Raw genomic sequence first — 16,975 nt, 5'->3', positions numbered from 1 at the left:
TATGAATTTGATTCATGAAATTTCGCTTTATAGTACTTATAGATTCCTACACTTATTGACTTCGATAATCATAATTCATTAATTATAATTAACTTACAAAACTCATAGTTGATATGCAAGGATTTTTTTTCCTAATATGAATATGTTTGGAGAAGCATCTAAGGTACCCAAAACGATGACCTGCTACAACATTTAGGTGCTAAAATGAATTTTAGGTGTTTGGGAAGTATCTAAATTAAAATATTATGCGGTTAAAAAGACTGAAATTGATAAGTTAAAATTTTTTAAACGTTTCAAACAGGTACCTCAAAACTTGGGAAATCATACTGGTTTTTATTTAGGGGCTCTTTCATCTTGGTGTGTGCTCTAACTTATAAGGGTGTTGGAATCTTAATTAGGGGTAATTTGATTCACTATTTTTGGACTTCAAGAAACGAAATCAATTATAGACTCTCTTTCTTTTTGTTTGGTTCAACCCCTCATCAATCCATTAGCATTACTTGATGATAATGGATTACCCCAATTTGTTACCTTCCCCTTACCCTCAAGTCACAAAATCCATTACTTGAAGGTAATGGTTACCATCATTTCCATTCCTTAGCTTATACCAAACACTCAATAAAGGTAATCATTTTTGTCGCCATTCCCCTCCGACTCCTTTATGTCTATCCATTCCCTTTCCATTCCTTATACTGAACCAAACAACCCCTTAGGGTATGTTTTCCTCAGCTTATTTTCAGTTCAATTCAATTTAATTCAGTTCAGTTCAGCTCAGATCAGTTCAGTTCAGTTCAGCTCAGATCAGTTCAGTTCAGTTCAGTTCAGCTCTGGACAATACTTTTACTCTCACATATCATTATTCATTTCTGTTCAGTTCAGTTCAATTCAATTCAGTTCAGTTCAATTCAGTTCAGTTCAATTCAGTTCAGTTCAGCTGTTTTATGCCGAAGAGAACATACCCTTAGTGTTAAGTTGATTAGACTTCTTTTGCCGAATAACGAATTAGGTTTATTTTGTCCAGATTATGTTGTTGTTGCACAACGTAACGATCAACTAGAGTGTATCCTTTATTAGGCCTTTATAATCCCAAATAAAAATTATTGTTGCTATCTGATTCATGGGGAGTTAATAGGTGTTTGGATCCTCTAGAGTTGTAAAATAACTCTACAAGGTAGAGTTTGAGCAATATCAACCATTGAATAAAAAATCAATGGCTCATATATTCTCTTTTCAAAATTCCCCCTATTTTATCTCATCAAAATTTTCGCCTAAATCTTTCCCTTCCATCAATATGAGCCCTTGATTCTAATATGTAAGGCTCAAATACAACTCTACCTCGTAGAGTTTTCCTAAAACTCTAGAGGATCCAGACTCGAGTTAATAGAGTTATTGGGAGTTTGTCGATTCATAATTGCTTATGGGAAATAGAAATTCCCTAATATAGGTATTTTACATAAAATGTGAGCCAAAGTTTTAAAACATATGGGAAAATGATAAATGTAGCTCGTAAGGCTGCATATAAGAAGATAAAAATGCAAATACTAAGTAGTAAATAGCATTAATTACATCAATTGACGCCTCATTATCTCGTAAGTATACATGTCACTACTTTATTGTCTAAATACATCAAAAAATTAGTATTGAAATATATAGAATAATGATTACAAAATCATAAAAAAATTAATCAGATTATGCAACTAGTTCTTTCAAACCGTTAATTAATTTCTCTTATCAATTTCAACTTTACCTTATTCATTTCAACTAACTTACAAGTAGAGGTGTTCATGGGCCGCCCAACACGCGAGCCAGCCTGGCACGATTTGGGCCCGGCTCATCACGAGCCCGCTCGAGGCCCGACCTAGCCCGTTGTTCGCTACGTGGGCCGCGAGCCTGTCACTGTCAAGAAATTTTATTTCAGGCCCGCAGGCCGAACGCTCCTTTCTTTTGTTTTTTAGCCTAAAACTGTCAAATATACAAAAAAAAAAAAACATAAAACACAGGCTAGGCCCGCAGGAGGCACAAGTGCGGCCTGCGGGCCCGTGGACAAAATCTGATAATTTCTAGGCCGGGCCGCCATATCCCGCCACTCACGGGCTCAGGCCCGGCCCGGCCCGACCTACCATTTTCCCAAGCCCACGGGCTGAGCCTGTGAATAGGCCTGACCTGACCCGATCCGATCCATGTTCAGGTCTACTTACAAGTTACACCTCCTTTTCCGATAGTATGACTAAATAGACTCCCTAAGTATATATACATGGACATTTTGGAGCCACGTTTGGAAATTGTGAACCCCATATTAATCCAACAATAAACTTATGTCTATATCACTTTTGATGCCAACCCCAACTACCCAATTTCCCTCTTAAAAGACTAAAACTAGAACCACTTTTCATTCAATAAAAATAACTTGATCATTTCGCTCTAATTTAATCTCATACTCTCTAAATTTGTGATTCTTTGTGAAATTCAAGAGCAGCAAAAAATGGTGCAGGAAATGAAAAATGTTGAATCATCAACCAGTATAAAAGTGCAAGCCATGCAATTCGCGTACCCAGGCCAACCTCCGATTTTCGCCGATTTCAGTCTCGACATTTCTGCGGGCTCTCGTTGTCTTCTTGTTGGTGCTAATGGATCCGGTATGATCCGAATCTCTATCTTTCAATTTCATCAAGAAATGCTTGATTTTATTGATTACATTGTTTGTTTCAAAAATGTTTGGCCAATAATTGGTTGTTTGGGTGAAATTGTCATTAATTTGCGTTGTTAAAATGGCTGGAAATTGGTGTTGGTAGGTTTATGTATATAAAATGTCAAAAATTGAGAGCTAGGAGAAACAAATAGACAATAAGGGGTGTTTGTAGGAATATGTATTTCAGCTATTCTCATACTAGTAATTGTTTTTGTGAATTAGTCCGGCTGTAATATCTTTTAATACAAATTCTCAACTTTTCAGTTTTCATGATTTATTGGAAGACGATGTAAACTTTTATCTTAAAAAAGTGACCCCTTATATTAAGGTCACCCCTTTAATTTATAAAGTCACCGTTATAATGTTACAACATCATCCTTTTTGGATAAAATATGGTGTGGTCTTATAACTACAACTTCTTTGTAGCCATTGATAATAGTATATTTAAATTCTGATGTGCTTTTATCATTGTTTTTATTCATCATTTGAAATTTTACGGTTTAACTTTTAATTTATCTACCCGGCATTTGTAAAGTAGTTGGTCAAGATCCGGCACTGGATGCAACTCCCACAATTCAATATGAGGCACAGAAAAGTAAAATAAAGAGAAGATTGAAATTGAATTATGCTTTGATACCAATTCTTTGATTTGAATTTGCTGAACTGTCATTGCTTAATCGTATCTCAGCCCACATTGTCTTTTTATTCAATATGTTATACAAGTTTTTCTGAATGCAAACAATAATGTATAAATGTCCTTTAATGCAAACCCTTAAAGCTGTATAATTCCTCCTTTTTTATATCAATTGCTACAAGTCCCTTTTTCTGAAGTTTCATAATCATTGCTACAATTCCATTTTAGAGAACATTTTGCATGTGTAAGCTTTCTCTCTTTTTCTCCTATGAATCTATAATCACACGAGCATGTGGTCCCATTTTCATCACTTTACCTCATTCATTAAATTGTGTGCCAAAATCATGTCGCGGATGATAAAAAACGGAGGTAAGTATATATAGGATGGCAGAAAAGCACAGAATAAACTAGCTGACAAACTTATCCTAATCCTAACCTAAATTGTTGCATAACAAACTAACAATTTCTTCAGTCAGCCTAACCTACTGTGCTAACTTGGACAACACTAAAGCACTGCTGATCACTTTTGAGCTGGGATCATAGCTATAAAGTTGCTAACTTAACTTCTATAGTCTTATAATTGAGTTGGATCTCCCGTGTTTGGGAGTCGATGGGAAAGAAAAAGAACGTTAACTTAAGCGAGATAAAAAAGATTTACGAAAATTTATGGTATCTTTTGGCAACAGAAGCTCCATTGTTTTTTAATGTAGACATGGTTGATGCCTTGCAGGTAAAACCACCTTGTTGAAGATTCTGGCTGGAAAGCACATGGTTGGTGGAAGGGATGTTGTGCAGGTCTTGAATTCTTCGGCTTTCCATGACACCCGTCTTGTTTGTAGTGGTGACTTGGCATATTTGGGAGGATCTTGGAGTAAAACTATTGGCTCTGCAGTGAGTTTCTCCCTCCTTCACAGACACACTAACTAAAATATATATGTTCATACACATACACACATATATCATGTATGCACTCACCCGCATGCATACACTTGCACAACCGCCACCCCCTCCCCCCTTCAAACTCATGTGCTTTCCGGTTAAGTTTTGTTTTTGATCTCCACCATCCCCTAGCTTGTCTTTACACAGTGGATATGAAACCTCTCATTCAGGTTCCTATAGGCTATAGATAATGGTGCTACAAGGTAATTAATTGAATAAATGTAAATATGTAATGAAATGTGATAAGAAACGGTCAAGGTAATCCATCTCTTTGACCAATAAACGATTGTCCTTCCCTTTCATAACCTATGTTTTTAAATCGCAGTAATTAAGGATTTGGGTAGAATAAACTTACTAATGAAAATACATCACCTTGAATGTTGATATATTTTCTTGTTATTTTAAAAAACAACAAATTCGAGAGAATATTATCTCTATTTAATGTTAAAGTTGATTGCTTTTCCCTGAATGTGTTTCCTTTCACAACACAAGGCTTAGGGTCCATACAATTTCTGCTTGCTGACAAGGGACCAAACTTTCTATATTCTCTGGGGACGGAGGATATCCTCATACTCATTTTATAATGCCTTGTTTTATGGTGTGAATCAGTTGATACGATGTGAAGATAATGCATTCAAACGATGAATTTTTTTTTTTTGGCAGCTTAGTACAGTTTCATTTGAAAACAATTGTATTGCATCTGAAATTCCAAAATGAGAAAATATTGGTTGACATGAGCAAAGACACTCAATGTCCCTTTTTCTCATTGATAAAACAAAGCTGGAGGGGGTTGGTAGCTTTCATCTCTTATTGATTTATCAGTTTTTGGACTAGAATATGACAGTTATTCTATTGATCCAGAATGATTAATTTGGGTTTTCATTCGTATTCGGCTTCTTTTATTTTCTCATTCGCGCTGCGATTCCTGTGTCATTATTAGTGAGCTGGATGTAGGTAAATCATATTTTCAATTACTCGTGTTTTTCCATTCTTATTTAACAGATATGTTTATAAAACCTTAGCTGCCCAACCTTGATTAAAAACTGCATAATGCTGCCATCCTTATCTCTCAGTTTCCTTTTTCTTATTCCATTTCCATTTTAGGGCCCTTAATATCTGTATTATAAATAAATGTAAAGCAAGTGAATGTGAACCTTGTTATGGGAGGGGACAATTGATAAGTTCTTTGCACGTGAACTGCAAAATTTTAGTGTTTATATCATTCTGCAGAAACTCAATGAGTTGAATTCTTCTAGACCTAGTACGGAATTGGGTTTTGGGGTATGGACATATCTGGGCGAGTAATGAATGTTTTTAAGCTATGCTGCTCTTGAGATCTTATATGATTCCTTTTGCTAACTGTGGTCTCTTGGTGAGGCTGTCTCTTTTTTTGTACTTGCTCTGCTCGACCGTTTGCCAAATGAACATAATGGGTAGCAGATAACCAGGGTGCACAGTTCAATCTCCTTAGTGTTGATATCATGCTTAGAAACTCAATGAGTTGAATTCTTCTCTACCTAGAAGCACGTGAATAGGACCAAGAATGGGAATGGGTATTGGGTATGGACATATTAGGATGTATAATGAATATATTTAAGATATGCTGCTGTGGGAGCTCCCAAATGTGTTCACTTGGTGAGCCTGTCTAATTTTTTTTTAACTTGTTCTGCTCTATTGTTGGCCAAATTAAAATAGTAGTACCAGATAATCAGGGTAGGCACTAGGCAGCTTAATCTCCTTAATGTGGTAACTTACTTTAAGACAGATTTTGTAAGGTGTTTGGACGCAATTAAGAACCACATCCTCAATCCTTCTCTATTGTTTATGCATTTCTTGTCCGTTACCTTTTTTTAGTTGTTTTACAACTTGCAGATTGTAAGCTTTAATCTCATTTGAAATATCAGGGCGAGGTTCCACTCCAAGGAGATTTTTCAGCTGAGCAGATGATCTTTGGAGGTATATCTTTTCAACAATCATCCACTCTTAGGCCTTATAGTATAATTTTTTAGTCCCTCCCCTCTCCTCCCTGGGTTACTATTGAAAGACTTGAGAATTGCAGACGTACTGTGTCTAAGAATATCATCTTTTCCATTGCCTTGGGAATAATCTCATAAAGCCTTTACCTTTTAAAAGTTGTTTTTATAGAAGTAGCTTATCTCTTCTGCATCTTGGTTTGAGGCTGTAAACCTATTTATTTTGATCTTGCAGTCGAAGGTTCAGATCCTGATAGAAGAGCAAAATTAATTGAATTGCTTGATATTGATCTGCAATGGCGAATGCACAAGGTGTCTGATGGTCAGAGAAGGCGAGTTCAAATCTGTATGGGTCTTCTTCATCCCTTCAAGGTATCCTGTCTATTACTTTTTAGTCATTTCAGTCCTCTTCTGTTAAGTGAAGATTGAAATCTTGATTCAAGCAGCTTTAAAAGTCTGCTCAACTCTGGAATGGAACATAGTTTACATTAATTACGGTGAATTTCTGAGCTTTCACCATTGGCTAAAGGCAAACGTTTTGCCCATAAATCTCCTTTATTTTATTGTGAAGCCCATCGTTTGATGCAAATTTAGTATGGATGTGAAGTTGCAAGAGAATAGCTGATAATATGTTACTGTGGAATGTCACTTGTAAGGATGCTGTTGATCCTGTTTTTGTAATTCATAACCAAAAAAGAGTTGTCCTTGTCATACGTGCCCCACTGCCCCCTCCCCACTCCCCAATCAAGTCCTGCTTGACCATGTATCTCACTATTTTGCTACCATATGTTACCTTCACCTCCTACATATTTCTTGTCTAGACTAATCTATATAATCTGAATTGCTTCTGCCTTGATTGGAACTTTTCGTGTGATGCAGATCCTCTTGTTGGATGAGGTGACTGTCGACCTTGATGTAGTTGCGAGGATGGATTTGCTCGAATTCTTAAAGGAAGAGTGCGATCAGGTATTGTCTCTCTCAAGCCACTACGTTTTAGTGTCGGCGCGGCGGTGCTTGCCTGGCCATTCACATTTTCCATGCTTTTATAGAACTTTTTTGATATGTTGAGAATAAAGAAATGCCAAAACTCTTTTTAAGGGAAGTTAGATGTCCAAAAAGTTCAAAAGGTACAAGAAACCAGTATAAGTCTTGTTGAGAAGATGTCTAAGAAAGTCCAAATGTGTACAACCCCACACCCCTAACTAGTCAAATAATTATAGACTGCTTTCAAAATTTCATAGAAATTAAAAGCTGAACAAAAAAATTAAATAATTTCGTCAAATATGGGTCCAAAAAATACCCATTCGCTTTACATTGGCTTTCAAAGTATATACTGTGATATGGACCGTCGAGGATCAGATAACTGGTGGTATTTTTTTGGCTGTGTAAAACAGTTGATGGCATTAGCAGATATTGAGGTGAAACCCCTAATGCCATTAGAGTGAATCCCTCTATCGCCATTAGAGACTTATAGGGTGAAACCTCTAATGCAATTACTTTTTTTATTGTTACAAGTTACAACCACTAATGGCATCATATATTTTACCTATAAACTTGCCAATGGCTATTGCAGAAAAGAGAATAAAAGAGCTTGTCCTCGGTCCTACTTGGACAAAAGAATGAAACATATGCATAATGGGAAAATCCTTTTGATAGCATTGTGTAAGGAAGTCATTCGAAAGAATGGGAAATGATAAGAAACTGAAACATATTTTTGCAAAGAAAGTGAGATAATATATAGAACTTTTTCCGAGTCCCGTTTTAATATTGTTACTTTCTTTCTCACTCATTCCATCTCCCAATGCATACTTTGGACCAATAATATCTCTAAAAACATACTATTTTTTTGTTTATAGTACAAATATTCTGAGCTTACTAGTCAAAATGCATCTGCATCCCTTGCAACCCACCTTCTAGGACGGGTTGAAGTAAGTAACTCATCACGTGCAGGTAGTAAACAAACACGAAAAACACACAACTATCTACTGAGGCAGAAGGCTTTTACACCTTCGTGACACCTACAAGAGACTTTTAAAAGGATTCCTTTGCACAACTGATCAGGACTAACACAAACGCCACAAAAGACATTAGAATTTTTCTGCAATCAGATGCTATGCATGACTTCTGTCACGGTCATGATGTATAGCTTTGCCTTTGCATTTGAAATTTTATATATTAAAACTTATGAAAGTTTGTATTTTGAAAAATTACATTGAAATGAATCTAATAAGATCTCACATGATAGTTATTTTTTTCTAATGGAAAATTTGTCGATAACTACCTTTTATAAACACCTTGTTCAGATAACTACCTTTTGCAAAAAAAAAAAATTAAAACAACTACCTTTGGTTTACCAAAACCTAATATATATCATTACTACTTAAAAATTTCGTCCAAAATTCAATTTGGTTGGCCCACTATTTGACATCTTTACCTTTTTCATCTTTCTTGGCCCTTGATTTCCCTATTTTCCTTCCCTTTCCTTTGTTATGTTTTTTTTTCCCCCTTCACCTATTTACTCCTCTTTGATTCATCCCAACCTCCATATCATCTGATTCATCTTCTCTTTCTCCTCATCTTTTTTTTATTGAATTTTAAGATGATACAATGGGGTTACAAGCCCAGCAAGTGTTCACATTATTCTGGGATGATGGAGGGAGTAACAAACTAATTTGCATTATTAAAAGTGCCCATCCTCCATACGCCAATCTATTACAAGATGACTTTAAATTTCAAGGAGAGATGGGAGCTGAAGTTTACTTATAGTGGCTAAAGATATGAAGTTGTGGGTGGCTCTTGGATCCACCATCACCACTTCCCGACCTTTAATGGCCCCTCTCATTTAAGTGGTTTCAGTTAAGGGATGTGAATCCTAGAATTGTGTTGAGTGAGATTTTTGGCTATAAAGGCTCATGCATCTCCCCCTCTGCCTTCTCATTAGCCGGTGTCTCATGTAGTGGTTCGTCCTTATCCCCTTCAATGCTATGAGCACATTCATTTCTTTCCTCCAATAAAGGTGCCCCACACTCCACTTATCGTCACAAAGTAAATACAAACCTTTTCCTCGTTTGTGTTGCAATTCACTTTCATTGAGATATTGGACTTCTCCGGCCAAAGTAGATGACATGTGGGAAGCCTTGGAGTACACAGATGGCGATGAGATAGGGATGAGTTCCAAAGTAGATGACACGTGGGAAGCCTTGGAGTACATAGAGGGTGTGTGGAACAAAAATGAGTAAAGTATTATTTGGGCTTTGCTATTTTTTTTTGGCCCCCTTTCGGAATCCCGTAGTAAGATGAATTTCCTCTAAGCTGTCCTCAGACAGGTCCACTCACCCAAGGGCCCAACAATCCCCAAAACCCCACTCCCGAACAATTTGAAATTTTGTTTTCACCAAGATTTGAATCTTGGTCTCCCATGTGGGAGATAGAAAGCCATACCATTAGACTTTGCTATTTAACACCCTAAAATTACTTACTAACGCCCTAAATACAATATTTTTATACCGTTTTATGTATACCTCCATTTCTTTTCTCTTCCTCCCTTTCCCTACCACCACCGGAGCCGCCGCCACCGTCAACACCACTGCCAGCATCAACATCACTGCCACCACAATAGTAAGAATACCACAACTTCTGATTTTTTTTGAAAAAAAATTAGGGTTTAGGCATCCACCATGGACACCCCACCAAAGGCATAGGCGTCCATGGTGGGCGCCCCCACTTGTGGTGGGGAGTCCATGGTGGACACCTCACCCTTTTTTTTAAAAAAAAAAATCATTTGTTGAGCGAATTACAATTTGCAGATGTAGATCTTTGATGCCTTGTAATTGGAGGTTGATTTGGTGATCTTGGTGATAAAAGACAAGAGGATGAAGTTCGGGTCTGTTAGTTCTTTTTCCTTCTTCGTTTTCTTTTCTGCTGTTATTTCATTCTTCTTTTGTATTTTGTCTTTTCTTATTTTCTTGGGCTTTTATCTGGCTAAAAATTGAACTAATGGGTTTCACTCAAAAAAAAAAGAATTGAACTAATGGGTGATGAGACAGAGAGTGAGGAAGTAGTGGGAATGAGTTTGGTTATATAAATACATGAGGGGTGGGACATGTATGTATTTTGGTGTATTTAGGGCATTAGTAGGAAAAAATAGGGTGTTATATAGCAATTCAGATAGCCTCCATTTTTTTAGATGACCCGTTTTGACTTTTGAGACGATTCACATACATGACTTTGACTATCTTTTGTGATTTGTTCTTAAGAAAAAATATAGTCACGTGGGGTCTTGTTAGATTCATTAATGTATTGTTTTCAAATATCAACTTTTTGTAATTTTTCTTATTGATAAATATATAAAGGTTCAAAATAGTGATTCGACAAGTGTGCCCAAAGGAAATGGCTCAACTGAAAAAATAAGGGATATTATAACCCTAACTTATAGGCCTTTTCCAATATAACCTCGACTTTTGCAACCCCGTCTCCAATAACCTTGAACTTTATTTTTGTCATTAAATCTGACGGAATTAGCCACGGCGTTAACTATTTTGATATCTATAATTAAAAACCTATTATTTTTTTTTATAAAAAAAAAAAAAACATTTTGTGTTCTTCATCCTCTCTCTTATGTTTTTCATCCTCTCTCTTATGTTCTTCATCCCCTACCATGTCTTCATCCCCCCTCTCTCTCCAAAGCCGGATAAAAATTCAGCTAAATTATTGCAAATCAACTACAAGTTCTTTCAATACTAGCCCAAAGACCCTCAACTGAGGAGAGAGAAAATTTATCATTTTCATCAAATGGGGTATTTCTTCACTTCCATACCCGGTTGAGTGATTTGTGTGTGAAAATGTTTGATTCCTTATGGGTTATTATTCGATTTTTTTGATTCCATTTGTTCGAATTCTCACAATCTTGAATAACCCCAAATAATTTCTTTCTCTATTGTTCTTCACCACTTTCTCTCTCTTGTTCTTCAAGTCCTTGTTACTCTTCAATTTAAAATCCAGAATATGTTTTAATTTGATTTCCTCACTCTTGTTCTTCATCTCTTACATCAATGGCCACCACATAATGTTAGAGGAAACCCATTATTTATCCTTAATTGCTATAAAAAAAAACCCCAAAACCGGTGTCGGGTTGCCGAAGTCATTGGCACGCTGCTGCCATCCCGGGATATTGGCGTTGTCGTTGTCATCACAGGATGTTGGTGGCGACAGCACCTCACGCAGAAGAGAGAAAATAGGCCCTCTAGGTTTGAGTAGCGGCAACAACGACGCATGACAGTTAATGGAGGAGAGAGAGTTGATTTAGTTCAAATGCTCTAATCACTTCTTTTGGAATATGGAATTGTATGGATTCAGACTTCAGGGTTTGATTCTTGATTATTCTCTTTTGAACGAATTTGATGAATTTACAAAGTTTACAACGATTTATAGTTAATGTTGATTGAACTTGTTTACATTAATAGTGAATCTTACTGTACCCAGATTCACTTGTACATTCATGGCAATTTTTCAATTGTTTTGGGCTAGGTGGGGATTTAGTGTTTGCTTGTAGTGCAATTGAAAAGAAAGAAATTGGTGGAAACCATTGATGAATGCTTGAGAAGAGATGAAGAACAAGAGAGAGCAAAAGATGAGTTTGGTTCTTTTTTTTTTTTTTTATTTAAAAAATGCAGCAAGTATTTTTGATTGAATATAGTTGACGCCGTTAACAATTCCGTTAGGTTTAATGACAAAATACAAGGGTTATCTGTGAAAAAAAATATGTTTGGGTTAGTTGGGAAAATTCCCTATATGTCAGGGTTATATGAGATAAAATCCCAAAAAACAAAGGAAGTATGTATCTTGTCATAATAGAAATAAAGTAAGGTGAACCGTTTTTCATGAAACAAACAAAAACGGAAAGTGGGTAGTTATTTAAAGAATATTGAGTATAAATATCAGAATAAGGTTGAAGAAGAAAGAACTTTGACAAGTAAATGAAATATTCGAATGATAATGTGGGGTGAGGGGGTACGGGAAGTGTTTAGTAATATTGTCCCCAAAATAGTTAATTTTAAGGAAATTTTACAAATTGGGGGTTTACCCGATTTATATGAGAAATTTCCCAAACTTGGGTTATCTGATGGAATTCATAGTATTCAATCACTAGCTTAAGGTGAATGCTAACATTCAGGCTATGTTTAGTTCACCTGAAATTTTCTGATCTGATCTGAACTTATTTTTTCTGATCTGATCTGAACTGATCTGATTACAAGATCTTATCTTTTAGATTTTTCTCAATATATAAGAAAAAATATAGTCATGTGGGGTCTTGTTTGATTCGTCTCAATGAGTACTTTAATTAATATGTAATGAAAGATATAATGATTTTTAAATATAAGCATGATCTGAACTGATCTGAACTTATTTTTTCTGATCTGATCTGATCTGATCTGATTAGATCTGAAATAAGCAAAAATAAGGTGAACATATCTTTCTTATGTCAACATGCAGAGAGGAGCTACAATTGTTTATGCAACCCACATCTTTGATGGTTTGGAAACCTGGGCAACTCATCTGGCGTACATCCAAGAAGGAGATTTGAGGAAGATAGAGAAGCTGTCCGAACTTCATGAGTTGAAGACTTCCAACAATCTTCTGTCTGTGGTAGAGTCGTGGCTGCGTTCAGAGACTAAGATCGAGAAGAAGAAACCTGCTACTACTGCCACCCAGAATCAAAAATCATCTGGTTTTGATGCTTCACCATTTAGATCATCAAGACATATGGCCTACTATCGGTGATGCTAACAAACACCCTGGGTACCCGAGTCTCCACTTGAAGTATCTAAATGTGGCTTCTGCCCCTTCTTCAAGCTATTGTGGTGCTAATTCGCAATAGATATGAATATCACCCTATTTGGAATACTTTTTCACGGAGGGAAATACTGTAGCTTTTCAAAAAATGGTCGTACAGGAGGTAAAGCAAATTTAGTTTTGCCAGATTCAAGAAACCAATAAATATCGTGGCACGGTGGAGGTTACGAGATGGAAGATTTGCGTAGGAGAATCTGTGATAAAATGGCATAGAAGTTAGCTTGTTTGCCAAGCTGGTGCAGAGCAAGTTCCTCTTCAGGAATGCGCACTCTAAACTGCAGAGCTTGTAGCCTGTAGGAGAATTTTGCTTCATGAATTGTTCACTTGTTTGTGTGCGCTGCGTGGGGTCAGCTATCCTCAATAGTATATGTAACATGATAAGTTTTGAGTTCATCAATTTGTTGGACTATTTTTTTTTTTAATTAGAAAAGATAATTGGTTAGAAGACCAACCCCATGCTAGGCTAGAGCATACCAACTCAAAAGACTTAGTACAAGGCGAAACAACCCAGAAGTAGATATCCCAACATATTGTTGGGATTAGGATTTGAACTTTGGGCAATATTCTGTAATTCAAGGTGGTACTCCACTGAGCTACCATTTTAATGTTCTAATTGTAATGAATGGTGTATTTTATTTAATTTTTACATAGATTGAGATTTATTTAATTTTTACATTTTTTTATAGATTGAGATTTATTTAATTTTTACATTAAGAACCAATGATAATAGATATCTGTAGACCTCAAAGCAGTGGAATCACATAAGGTAGCTTTGTGCAATATGAGGATTTCATGCTAAATGTTAATAGGATATTAATATGAGTTCCTTCGTTTGAGTTGAATAATAAATCTACGACAAACTCAACATATTAAACAGTTAACTGACTAATAATGCTAAGCTTAGAATTCTGATTCTTTGGTGGTGATATAATATTAGCTTGGTTTTTCCTCTAAAAAAAACACTACTTTGTATCTCCACTAACATTTTTCTTGTATTTAGCTGTCTTCACCTCCAAAAATTTGCCTTGTCTAAGAGTCACACGTTGTCAGTATGAAATTTCTAAAGCTAACGAACAAAGCTGATGCAACTTCTGTTTGTAAAGTTTATGATTCAAAAATCAAAGATAAACGATAATGTAAAAATTTATGACCTCTTTCAATACGTGAACCCATCTTTATGCAGTCAACCGTATATTCTTTATAGTTTTTGGGTTCAGGAACCATCTAACATCATTATTGTTATGGGGAGTAAAGTATGGACATTAGGGTGTGCAATATTTATTGTGCATCTGAAATAATATACCATTTATATAAAATGTGAACTTTTTTCAACAAATTTTTAAGATATAACACACAATTTAAAATTAATAAACATGTAAATCTCAAATTATAAAAGAACATAGGTCGTAATGAAAAAATGTAGTTAAAAACACATATCTTGAAATTCAAATTTGAAAAAAGAAATCTCGCTAACAAACATTCATTTTGAAAGAAAATAAGTTGCAATATTTAAGGAAACAAAAAACAACATTTTTCTTAAAATCATGGACTTTCAAAATATTAAATCCACATCGTTTAGTAGACGGTACATCATCATCAAGGCCGGCTAATTGTCGGTGCAAGCTGTTCCGTGGAACGGGGCCTCCAAATTGGAGGGGCCCAATTTTGAACCATCAGATCTTCAATGGACATAAATGATAAAACTAATTAAAGACATCCTTGCCTTCTATAATTGATATTTGTTGATTATACATTCCCTAAAATCTTGGCATAATGGCACAATTACTCCCAAAATGAATCTTAAGAGATTATCAATACTCATAATCCCTAAGTTCCTTTGTTAATTTACATTCTTCACTCATTCCTAAGATACAAACAATATATCAGAAAATCATAGATTTTCAAAATTAAAGAAATTGATTCATGAAAGGGGTGTTGCTGGAGAGAGAAGATTTGCATGTGAGAAAGAGAGGATGAAGATGATGAAGTGCAATTATACGAGTATTTCAAAGTAATCTTTTCTCATTTTGTTCCCTTCATATTTTTTCTATTATATTTTTTCCTTAATGAATGGAGTTTTCGAGGGCTTATGATCCACTCCAAGGTAGTTTTCGACTCATGTTTTTTTTTTCTTTTCTACTTTGCTAGTTGGTTGCTTTAGTATTATAGTACTTGTGTAAATCTATACTTTAGCTTTTCATTTGCTTCATTGTGGAATTACGCTTATTAATAATTTCATTAGAAATGAATAAGGTTGAGGGTTGCTAAATGCAACTTTCATTTACCATGTACAACCCATCTAAATTCCAAAATTACCCTTATTCACTCACAACCCATTTCTCCCTCTTCCTCTCCTCTCTCATCACCCTCTTCCTCTTCGAAGATTTCTGGTTCAAGAAATTTCACAAATTCGTCCACCATTATACCCCAAATTCGTTTCCAAGCTCTTCAATCTTTTCGAAAATGTTGGAAAATTGATAAATGACTAGATCTTATACACATTTCGGGTTCAATATCAAGCGAATAAGTTTTTTGAATTTCGTCCAACTTTCTTTCAGAATTTCGAAGGGAATACTGGCATTTCGTGCAAGGTACACGAAACGGATCCAATTGTTTCGTGCAGATTGCACGAAACAGAATCATCTGTTTCGTGTAGTCCACACGAAACAAAATCAATTGTTTCGTGTAATCTACACGAAACGGAATCATCTGTTTCGTGTAGTCTACACGAAACAGACATTATGAAAAAAAAATTTACAACTTGAATCTGCGAAAAAAAAATTCACAACCTGCATCATAATTACGAAAAAAAATTCACAACTTACATCAGATTGAAATTCGATTGGGTCAAAATTATGGTCCATTGAATATCAAATTAAAATTTGTAGATCTTCGATGAAGTTTTTTATATCTAACAGTTAGAGAGGAGGAGAGAACATTTTTAGAGAGAAAAAGGGTTTTTTAGGAAGAATATGATAAAAAGGGTCCTTCAATAATGCCAAAAAGGGGATTAATTCCCAAAATGTGCCACAAAAAATTTTATTTCCCTGCGTACCGTCCACGTAGGACGGCACGCGAAAAAAAGTTTTTTTTTTTGTTTTAACGGAGGTAAACCGCTACTCCGAGTAGCGGAAATAAAACCGCTACTCCGAGTAGCGGTTCAATCAAATAAACCGCTACTCAGAGTAGCGGTTTTAATGAATGAACCGCTACTCCGAGTAGCGGTTTTGTCCCTCGGGTAAACCGCTACTCCGAGTAGCGGTTCATTCATTAAAACCGCTACTCGGAGTAGCGGTTTTGTACCCATTATACACCTCACTGCATTGTTTCCACATAACTGGCCAAGTGCCAGAAAGCCAAAAAAATTCCAGGAATCCCAAACAAGCATCGAACCTGCAATTCCAGCAATTCCAACAATTATCCAACCTCCAATTTCAACATTATCCAACCTGCAATTCCAGCAATTCCAAACAATTATCCAACCTCCAATTTCAACATTATCCAACCTGCAATTCCAGCACCAAATTCCATTCAACAACACCAAATATAAGCCACACATTGATCACTCATCACCAAGTTCATACACATTCAAATGTATGTAAAAAAATTTTAGTTACAAGTTAGAGTGAGAAAATAATGTTAACTAACTACATAAACAATAAATGAAACTTCTAAAACCCTCTCTTCTTCTTTTGTGAAGGTGTAGATGAGCTAGGTGTGGTCTCATGAGTCTCTGCAATGGCATCAAGAGAAGGGGGAGTAGTGTCAGAACGTCGTCGATAGGCCCTCTGAGTGACTGGAGGTGAAAGCAAAGCTGTCGTGGTAGATATATGGGCAGCAGACGTAGAAGATGTAGAAGTCGATGTATATCCAGCAGAAGTAGGCACG

General features: G+C 35.9%; 1 protein-coding gene across 1 annotated transcript; it reads left to right on the top strand.

Annotated features, from left to right (window-relative positions):
- Positions 1-2,292: 2,292 nt before the first annotated feature.
- Positions 2,293-13,772, top strand: LOC104887251 (ABC transporter I family member 19). Its single transcript, XM_010671851.4, has 6 exons — positions 2,293-2,636; positions 4,054-4,214; positions 6,167-6,218; positions 6,471-6,607; positions 7,115-7,201; positions 12,728-13,772. The coding sequence occupies exons 1-6, from the start codon at positions 2,483-2,485 to the stop codon at positions 13,013-13,015; spliced, it is 879 nt and encodes a 292-aa protein (XP_010670153.1). The 5' UTR covers positions 2,293-2,482; the 3' UTR covers positions 13,016-13,772.
- Positions 13,773-16,975: the final 3,203 nt, after the last annotated feature.

This window comes from Beta vulgaris, chromosome 2, assembly GCF_026745355.1.
Source record: "Beta vulgaris subsp. vulgaris cultivar EL10 chromosome 2, EL10.2, whole genome shotgun sequence".
In the NCBI taxonomy this organism is placed as follows: Eukaryota; Viridiplantae; Streptophyta; class Magnoliopsida; order Caryophyllales; family Amaranthaceae; genus Beta; species Beta vulgaris.
Note: the sequence above shows the minus strand (reverse complement) of the source record. Positions and strands in the feature narration are given on the sequence as shown.